The sequence below is a fragment of the Thalassophryne amazonica genome, chromosome 3 (genome assembly GCF_902500255.1).
Source record: "Thalassophryne amazonica chromosome 3, fThaAma1.1, whole genome shotgun sequence".
Classification (NCBI taxonomy): domain Eukaryota; kingdom Metazoa; phylum Chordata; class Actinopteri; order Batrachoidiformes; family Batrachoididae; genus Thalassophryne; species Thalassophryne amazonica.
The window spans coordinates 112,191,439-112,202,139 of record NC_047105.1 but is presented as its reverse complement, the minus strand read 5'-3'; the positions used below and the strand labels follow the sequence as shown (position 1 = coordinate 112,202,139).

Sequence of the window (10,701 nt, the reverse complement as noted above, 5' to 3'; positions counted from 1 at the left end):
CAACTTGGGGATTAAGGGTCTTGATCAAGAGTACCTAGCTCCAGGTCACCACCTCCTCAAGAGATGCTGTTCTCTAGAAAAGCATTCAAACAAACAGCTCAGTGGAGGTGATCAGGCTCAGCTCAGCTTTCATCAAATGTACATTTAAGATTAAACCAACTGTATATAAAACATTTACAACTGACTTGTAGCAATAAATCCCCCCCTATCCCACCCCACCCCCCAAAACCTATAAAAAATGATGTCATGTGAGGTAACCTCTGCCCAAGCAGAGGATCACCCCTTTGAGTCTGGTCTGCTTGAGGTTTCTTCCTCAAATAATCAGAGGGAGTTTTTCTTCCCACTGTCGCCTGTTTGCTTGCTCTAGGGGTTGGTAAGGTTACACCTTACTTGTGTGAAGCACCTTGAGGCAACTTTGTTGTGATTTGGTGCTATATAAATGAAAATAAATTGAAAAGGAGAGCTTGTGGATCAGCGGTTATGGACTGCTGACAGTCATTTATTTGGAACAGTTCCAGGCCTGCGCAGTCAACACGGCTCGTGTGTGTCCCTGGAGAAGACACTGTATCTGCAGTGTTCAGTTCTGTCAGCACAGTGTCACATTCAGGATTAAATCACAGACTCTCATAAAAAAGCAGAAATGAACCCATATAGAAATTATTTACGAGGTCTGTCCGTAAAGTATAGGTCCTTTTTATTTTTTTCAAAAACTATATGGATTTCATTCATGTTTTTACGTCAGACATGCTTGAACCCTCGTGCGCATGCGTGAGTTTTTCCACACCTGTCGGTGACGTCATTCGCCTGTGAGCACTCCTTGTGGGAGGAGTCGTCCAGCCCCTCGTTGGAATTCCTTTGTCTGAGAAGTTGCTGAGAGACTGGCGCTTTGTTTGATCAAAATTTTTTCTAAACCTGTGAGACACATCGAAGTGGACATGGTTCGAAAAATTAAGCTGGTTTTCAGTGAAAATTTTAACAGCTGATGAGAGATTTTGAGGTGATTCTGTCGCTTTAAGGACTTTTCACGGTGCGAGACGTCGCGCAGCGCTCTCAGGCGGCGTCATCAGCCTGTTTCAAGCTTAAAACCTCCACATTTCAGGCTCTGTTGATCCAGGACGTCGTGAGAGAACAGAGAAGTTTCAGAAGAAGTCGGTTTCAGCATTTTATCCGGATATTCCACTGTTAAAGGAGATTTTTTTAATGAAAGACGTGCGGGCGGATTGCAGCGTCAGCTCGCAGCCGCCGCGACGCTCCGTCACAGGATAAACACCTCTGCTGGAAGCCTTAAAGACAAGTTGGAACATCTCCAGCTGATAAACAATTTTTCATATACTCACTCCACTGAAAGCCATCAAAAGCCAACTGGATTTTAACAAATGGTTATCAACACGGAGGTGTTTTTCCTGTGCCGCCGCACCGCGCCGGCTGCATCCCGACGCGCGGACCCGTCCGCACGTCTTTCATTAAAAAAATCTCCTTTAACAGTGGAATATCCGGATAAAATGCTGAAACCGACTTCTTCTGAAACGTCTCTGTTCTCTCACGACGTCCTGGATCAATAGAGCCTGAAATGTGGAGGTTTTAAGCTTGAAACAGGCTGACGACGCTGCCTGAGAGCGCTGCGCGACGTCTCGCACCGTGGGAAGTCCTTAAAGCGACAGAATCACCTCAAAATCTCTCATCAGCTGTTAAAATTTTCACTGAAAACCAGCTTAATTTTTCGAACCGTGTCCACTTCGATGTGTCTCACAGGTTTAGAAAAAAGTTTGATCAAACAAAGCGCCAGTCTCTCAGCAACTTCTCAGACAAAGGAATTCCGATGAGGCGCTGGATGACTCCTCCCACAAGGAGTGCTCACAGGCGAATGACGTCACCGACAGGCGTGGAAAAACTCACGCATGCGCACGAGGGTTCAAGCATGTCTGACGTAAAAACATATGAATGAAATCCATATAGTTTTTGAAAAAAATAAAAAGGACCTATACTTTACGGACAGCCCTCGTACTTATTCAGCTATAAGAACATTTGTAAAAATAATGTTTTCATTTAAAATATTTTTTAAAACTTGTTGCTGATGTCAGCAACTTTACAAATGTATGTAGAATGACAAATGACTAATATAGAAAACTTTAAAATACACACATAATGAAAAATTACTGATACATGGTCAAAAATAAAAGATATGTATAACTTCCTGACGTCATCCCTTGTGTAAGTTTAAGGCCTGAGTTGTGATGTCTGCAGGAATCATTTAGCTCAGCCGTTTTCTACAGTAAGAACTGATATGTTGTCTGCATCAGTCACTGCATTGTGACTCCTGTAGTGGTCCAGCAGGTCCTTCCAAGTCCCACTGCAGTTCAGCAACTCCTGGTTTCCTTTGAGAGGATATGGACAATCGAGTTATGAAAGTACACAGGAACAGCAGGGAGAACGACACTGAAATGATGCTGCATAAAGGTTAAAAATCCCAAGAGAAATACTCATTTAAAAAAAAACACTATGAGAGTGAGCATGGCACATGACTGGACACAAGAGAAGGTTCACATTTATGCTGGAAGTAATGAACATGTCAATTCCTGGAAACTGACCAAAATCTTGTGTGTTTGTAGATTAGATTTAAATGAATACTGAAAGAATCAAAAGCTGTAGAGTACAGAAAGTTAAATTCTTGATAAATTTCAGAAACGTTTTAAACTTCAAATTACGATTTTGTACATTTATACCTTAGTCAAAGGCACAATGAATGCTTTCATGCATTGGAGTTGTGTAATAAAATCTGATAGGCAATATAAATTTTTCTGAGTCAGATCTTGGCCTCCAATCTCCTCAACATCAGGTTAATTTCAAAATATAGCTACCTCAAGTCTCAGTGCCATATCTTAATAGTGAATGCAAAAAAGAGTTGTACAGAGGGTGTAAATCCATTTCAGTCATGTCTGAGCAGACATTTCTGTTTACAATCAATCAATCAATTTTTTTATATAGCGCCAAATCACAACAAACAGTTGCCCCAAGGCGCTTTATATTGTAAGGCAAGGCCATACAATAATTATGTAAAACCCCAACGGTCAAAATGACCCCCTGTGAGCAAGCACTTGGCTACAGTGGGAAGGAAAAACTCCCTTTTAACAGGAAGAAACCTCCAGCAGAACCAGGCTCAGGGAGGGGCAGTCTTCTGCTGGGACTGGTTGGGGCTGAGGGAGAGAACCAGGAAAAAGACATGCTGTGGAGGGGAGCAGAGATCGATCACTAATGATTAAATGCAGAGTGGTGCATACAGAGCAAAAAGAGAAAGAAACAGTGCATCATGGGAACCCCCGTGATTTACGTGACAGGAAATACTGGAGCAAAGCTGGACGCTGGGCACAAAGGGTTTGGATTTATCATGTTCACTTGCCTTGGGTCTGTTGCAGCCTGAACATGATATCAACCAATCCAAGTGGCACCTGTCCTTCCTTATAAGATGGAGAGTGCCAGACACAGAGTACTGTGACATCAAGGAAACGGACACAAATTAAAGGATTCCTGGGATGTTGATGGATTTGTGAGAATCTGCCAGCGTGCAAAGAGGCCACCAAAGCTCCCTGGGGTGAAGCCTGCAGTAGTAAGGAGAACTTTTTTTTCTTACCACGTTTGCTCTCATTTTGTTCAGTGATAGCTTTCAGTACACTTTTGTCATATGCGTTATACATATAATGTCACTGTCTCTGAGAGGGAGAGAAACTATTTTTGTACAACCCCAATTCCAATGAAGTTGGGACGTTGTGTAAAATGTAAATAAAAACAGAATACAATGATTTGCAAATCCTCTTCAACCTACATTCAATTGAATACACCACAAAGACAAGATATTTAATGTTCAAACTGATAAACTTTATTGTTTTTGTGCAAATATTTGCTCATTTTGAAATGGATGCCTGCAACAAGTTTCAAAAAAGCTGGGGCAGTGGTATGTTTACCACTGTGTTACATCACAAAAACAAAAAGTCTATCAGTTTGAACATTAAATATTTGTCTTTGTGGTGTATTCAATTGAATATAGGTTGAAGAGAATTTGCAAATCATTGTATTCTGTTTTTATTTACATTTCACACAACATCCCAACTTCATTGGAATTGGGGTTGTAAAATATAAGGTTTGCATCATTGTATTTCTTTGTCTATAGTAGCCACAATATGCTATCAAATTAATGTAACTCTTTTGCAGGTGACTGGTGACTATGTGCAGGCAAGGACAATGTACATGTTTTGTGAACCTGCTTATGCAAGGCATGTCTGAGTGTTACACTCATACAGCATTACACAGTGCTGGACGTCAGACCATGTTTTTGGTGACCTAAGGCAAAACCCTTCTGGTAAAGGACAATATCGGTGCACCAGATCTGCACCTAACCTCACCCCATTTTTAGATCAACATACCCAAATAACTGCAAGTGGAACGTAAAAATGACAAGTGCATCATATGGAAACTACCAGTGACACTTGTGGTAGATTTTGTGCTATGTTGCGCTGGGTATAAGATCGGGTCCAAAGAGTTGAAAATAAATGGTCTTAGTTGTTTGTTGAAATCAGGCAGGTCTCGAAACATCACTGCCCTGGGTCCCAATTGGTTATTACCCAGGCAGGCAACTGGTCTATCCCTACCTCCCAAAATTAGCCAAATATCTTCCAAAGTCAGGTAGAACACAAGTGTCCCCTCAGCCTTTTCCATTTGCTGGGATCCTCAACACCGAGGTACTAACAGGACTGCACCCAAGGAAACATGCCACATGGCCAAAATGTCATAGCTGATGTTGCCTCACAATGCAAATATACGCATTATGTGAGTCTGCCTGAGCAACCATTAATTGACACAGTCATTCCAGTACTACCCAAGGATCATCAAGAGAAATCTAGCAACAAAGATGTTCCATTGTTGCCTGAGATCACTGGTTAGCAGCAAGGTCTCACAACTGGAATCACCAAGAGCCTGAAGACTTCAATGTTTGTTCTCCAGCACAGGTATTTGTATCATCAAACAACTCTTTCCAGGAACCTCGTGACTCAAGAAACTCTTCTCAGGTGTATCTTAGTCTCAAAGGCGGAGGATCCAGAGACATGAACATTACTATTGAGTGAATGTCTGTACAAGTTTGACATTTTCACTGCATTTTGATACACATCTGATGGGCAAATCCAGGATGTCATCTGGATCTTAGTTTTGATCCAGGACAGTTGGAAATCCAGATACTCTGGGTGTGTATATGTAGTTTCTTGAAAGTGATTAAATTTGCTTAAGGTACTGTCTCACTGGGCTGTGACGGCTAGCAAACGGCATTTGTGAAGGATTTTGTGTGACATTCGTTGGGTGGTGCCATCCCTCACAAGCTGCAGGGTGTCACTCATGTGTCGCGTGAAGTTTGAAGTTTGTGAGGCGACAAAGGTCCTAGCCACATACTTACTTATTTATAAGCACTGCAAAGCCCTCTGATTATAGTCTCTGTGACTGATAATGTGTGAGAAAAGTGAGATACAAAACTGAGGATCAGACATTCCTTGTGGGAGTCATGCGCAAGCTGTCCTGGGAGTGGCCAAGAGAGTCCAGAATCCGTGGATGAAGAGCTGACCCGCGTGCAAGCATGGTCAATGAGTTGGACACACCTGTCCACAGTAGCTGGGATTATCTTTCTTTTTTCTTCTGAATCAGAACCACTTTGGGAAAACATCTCATGCTGGTGGCCATGAGCCGTGGACATGCATGTCAGTCCCGCACACACAGGTGGGATTCAGTACAGCAGTGGATAAATATTGGCCATTCCCGAGAACCGAGGAGGACATCTGTCCACAGGAGGAAGTTGCGCGCTATCCATCTGTGATGGTGCCAACCAAGAGCTCTTTGATGGAGTGGACATTACATATTTCATCCTGCGGCTGGCGATCACACCCTATCCTTGCGTGACAGTGCAAGCCAGGACCTCTTTGATAGCGTGGACCATTGGACATTGCATGTTTCTTCCTGCAGTTGGTGATCATGCACCATCTGTGCGTGACAGCGCTAGTCAGGACCTCTATGATAGTGTGGACCACTGGACATTACATATTTCATCCTGCAGCTGGCAATCACGTGCAATCCATGCATGATGATGAAAGCCAGGTCCTCTTTGATGGTGTGGATCTTTGTAAGTAAATGCCACTAAAATATTTTTATTCTCAGTCAAGATTTTGAATACTTTCATCTTTATCTGGTTTCTCAGCAAAAGTGCAATTTATGTAACCCTTTCAACAAATAAAAACAGCTTCACACTGTCAGAATCATAACTTACTTGAAAATAAATCTGCAAAGCATTAGAGTTATACTTGTTAGCTGCCAATAATCACTTTGTTGCAAGTGTCATTACTTTTTTCTGTACAGAAACAACAGATTTTTATGTTTTTAATTTCTCACCAATGATGCACAGCCCCTCCTTGGCTCTGGTGATGGCCACATTTGTCTGGTTGGGGTCACCCACAAAGCCCAGATTCTTGGACAGCCAAGCGCTATCTGGATCCTTCACAATCTCTTTACTCGGCAAGGAGCACACAGTCGATATGATGACATAACGCCATTCACTTCCTAACAGCCACGTGGGAAATAATTAGGGATAATTATTCAGTTACAGTTGTAAGCACTGGTACTGTACAAGGAAATCTACCCACTCCATTTTTATCCCTCTGACTGTTTCTCTGACAGCTGCACAAGTTACACAGGCCCCGTCCACACAAAAACAGGTTTAGGCGTATCTGCATATGTTTTGTATCGTATTGGTGTTTCAACCACATGGAACTGGCATTTTCAGTGGCCAAAAATGATACAGTTTGAAAACAGGTTTCAAAGTGGGTAAATCTGAAAATGCTGGATTCACATTTCTGTATGTACAAGCAATAGAGAAACGATTATGTCATAGCACCACCTGTTTAACTACAGCCGCTGATAACTAATGACATGTTGTTGTTAATAGCGTAACTTAATTTTTGTCTTTCGTTGCGAGCAGAGAGCTGAAGAGGCGAAGCATGGCTGTGGTGAAAGCCGCTGAAGTAATCTGTGGCATCGACTAAACTAACAAGCTGTCACCATGGTAGACAAGACGAGCTAAATATTGAATTATTCCTTCCACATTTCTGTACATTGCACATACAGTTTGGATTTACTGTGTATGTTTTTTTGTTCCTTTTCTACTGCCATGCACCTGACAGCATCTCTCTGAAAAAACCTTGTGTGGAATGTTTTAATATATAAATGTACATTACATTTTATGTGGACTCACCATCAGTTTTGCCATTTTCCATTATTTGTATAAGCCAGAGTTTTTCCATGTGGCTCTCTGGTTGGAATAGGACAAAAGTGAGTAATGGAGCAAACAGACAGCAGTCCCGTGACTTTTTTACAGTCACTGCAACTGTTTTAAAACAAATCTGTTTGTATTTTTCATGGCAGTCAGTTGTTTTCCAGCCATAGAAAATCCAGTGAATGACCAACAAATGCTTGCGCGTGTGCGCACACAAGGTACGGCGCCACATACACGCCTCACACATGTACTACAATGTTTTCAATAGTTTTGCGCATTTTGGTGTGGATGCAGATATTTCTTGAAATGGTACCATGTTTACGGAACACTACTTGAAAACAACAAAAAGATTGTGTTGGGAAAGTGTTGTATCCATGTGGACAAGGCCATAGTCAGCAGTACAGAATATAAACCCAATACCATGATGACTCCCCAAAAGACTGATTGCAGATGAATATTTTTAACAATATTAAAGTAAAAATATCTTCAGTTCCAAAATATACGTGGTTATTTAGGTATGGTATATTTTGCGGACATTCTACTTTTAAAAATGTTGAACACTGGACTTTTCCACTCTTGATAAAATTTGATAAAATGTTGGTGTTTGATAGCAGAAATATACATTCACCTTGACTCTTTGTGATTGTGGTCACGGTGACGTCCTTTATCTTCAGCTCATTCAGCGTCTTTTGGATCTCTGATACTTGAGCATTATAAGGCGACAGAATCACAATATCCTGCTGCTTGATTTTCGCATTTTGGATCAACATTTTAGTGATTGCAACCTGCAAAAGAACCAAACCAGTGATTGAAATCTGTAATCAGCCTCAAGGTGCTATTATGTTACTGTAATTGTTACTAAATATCACTATAATTTAATATTACAACTTTATCATCATTTGAACAAGTAAAGGCAAAGTTGCCCAGTACTGTACCACTTTGTCTCTCTCTTCGTTGTTCTTTTTGGAGTGCAGGTTGCCTTTGGAGGTGCTGACCACCAGACGGACAGTCGTTCCTCTGATGTCCCCAAACACGATTTGCATCGGCTTGTCATTAACACGAAACACACTGCCGGGCTGCTCCACCCCAGTTTTGAGTTTTCCTTCATAATATTGTTTTGAAGGAAACTCGCAAATGTCCTCATGCTGTAAATATATAGTTGACAGTTGCTGATTTAATTCATGTTATGAACCATATCCGTTATGTGCTCACACAATCACTGAAGTATGAGGAACAGTGAACAACAAGTATTATTTAGTTTATTTTCTCACCATTCTGTACTGGATCTCCAGCATCACCGTCCTCTTTTCATACATCGTATAGTAGCGCTCAAAGAAAGACCTGGCCATGCCCAGCTTCCGGACTTTGTCATTCTTGACAATGGGACGCAGCTGTTTGTGATCACCGATCAAAACAATCTGAGCGTGATTAAGGAAAGAACAGTTTGAAATTCAGAATGATGTCACACCAAAGTCTTGTAATCATCATGATGGCAACATTAAAAACAAGAGCACTCTGAGGGCACAATATCCCCCCAAACTGGCAAATGCTGCTTTGGTACAAGTGTTTGCTACACTTTGATAACATTTCAAGGTATCTGATAGCATTTGCTTTGTCAACACACATCAGCTATTTGGACTTCTATTTTCATGAAATCTGTCCTAAGTATGTGAATAGTTGATTTCAGAATGTAGACACCAACTCATGAAACTGACAGAGTCTAGCTTTGTTAAACAAGGTCCATATCTCTGGTAAAATTAGCCCAACTTGAATGATATTAAAATATGCGTATTATTACCCACCTATAAACAAGGGATTGTACCACGTTTCCCAACATTCCTACTAAAAATGTGAGAGGAGTTGATTTCAGAATGCAGGCACCCACTCATGAAACTGACAGACTTGTTAATCAAGGGCCATAACTTTGTAAAATGGACCCAACCTGAACGATATTATAATATCCATATTAGCAACCTATAACAAGGACTTGTACCAAGTTTCATGAAATTCCTCCTAAAAGTGTGAGAGGAGTTGATTTCAGAAAGCAGGCACCCACTCATGAAACATACAAAGTCTAGATTTGTTAATCAAGGGCCATAACTTTGGTAAAATGGGCCCAACTCGAAAAATATTATAATATGCATATTAGCAAGCAATAACAAGGACTTGTACCAAGTTTCATGAAATTCCTCCTAAAAGTGTGAGAGGAGTTGATTTCAAAATGCCCTTTTTGGGACGGACAGACAGATGGACGGAAATCACCACGACATAATCCCCCTTTCGATCTTCAGCTGGCGGGGGATACAAATGCATCTTCATGCAAGTCATTTGAGAAAATTACACATAAAAAACAACTATTTCAAATTTGTCACTGCACAGTATATCCAAAATAGAACAAGAAGTACACTTTATTGTTTAGGTTTCAAGTACCAGCAAGCTCATTTTTTAACTGTCTTCCAGAATTAACAGAATTCAATGGGATAATGGCTCTAAATGTATGTATGTATACAGCGTATGCAGCCACTGAGAGAAAAATCACCACATCCAGTGTCTTTTTTCAGAGCACTTCAACTTTTCTGTTGTTGATTTATGTTTCTGTTGTAATGTACATTATATTTCTAGAGAAAATTTCAAGCGGTCACTGAGCAATGAGTCTTTGAAGGCACTACACTGAACGCTGTGCTTGCTGCCCAGTTCGTTCAGTTTCATTCCGAATTTTACTGTAGGCTTTTTTTTTTTTTTTTTTTTTTGGTGTTGTTTGTTTGTTTTCACTGAATTGTTCTGGCAACCACAGCTGCTGTTTTTTTTTTTTTAACAGTGTAACAGTAATTAGCGTAACAGCAATACAAGGATTGCGATTCTAGTTGCCTTGTGGTTACTGAGCATTTTTGTATTTCTCAGAAATGTCACAATTTCTGTCAACATTTCCAGTTTATGGGACATGTACTATACTTCATTTGTTTAATTACATTGCAGTGTAAAAAAATAATCTGCATGGACATAATGTAGCATTGTTGCTGCTATTTAAATACAAGTTTAAAGTGGATAGTGCTACGTTAGTGGCACAGCAGTGCAAATGGTTAGCAATGACACCTCATATCAAGGAAACAATGTGCTTGAAACCTGTTTTTTTCTTTCTGTGTGGATTATGGGTTCATGTCAAAAACTGATCACTGCAAATTGATTTTAGGAGTTAATAGTTGGTCAGTGGGGCGGCATGGTGGCTTTGTGGTGACCACTTTTGCTTCACAGCAAGAAGGACATGTGATCGCCTCCTGCCTGGTCCTTCCTGTGTGGAGTTTGCCTGTTCTCCCTGTGTTTGTGTGGGTTCCCCCTGGCCGCTCCAGATTCCTCCCACCTCCAAAGATATGCAGATTAGGTGGATTGGTGGCTCTAAA

At 40.9% G+C, this 10,701-nt stretch overlaps 1 protein-coding gene across 1 annotated transcript in view; it reads right to left on the bottom strand.

Moving 5' to 3' along the window:
* Positions 1 to 2,189: 2,189 nt before the first annotated feature.
* The window catches only part of helz2a (helicase with zinc finger 2a), a 61,675-nt gene continuing 53,163 nt past the window's right edge, over positions 2,190 to 10,701 (bottom strand). Inside the window, exons 16-20 of the mRNA XM_034167315.1 lie at positions 8,575 to 8,721; positions 8,239 to 8,448; positions 7,932 to 8,088; positions 6,424 to 6,591; positions 2,190 to 2,375 (exon numbers count right to left, since the gene is read on the bottom strand). Of these exons, the coding sequence (XP_034023206.1) occupies positions 2,257 to 2,375; positions 6,424 to 6,591; positions 7,932 to 8,088; positions 8,239 to 8,448; positions 8,575 to 8,721 (801 nt within the window). The 3' untranslated portion in view covers positions 2,190 to 2,256. The remainder of the gene's footprint in view (positions 2,376 to 6,423; positions 6,592 to 7,931; positions 8,089 to 8,238; positions 8,449 to 8,574; positions 8,722 to 10,701) is intronic.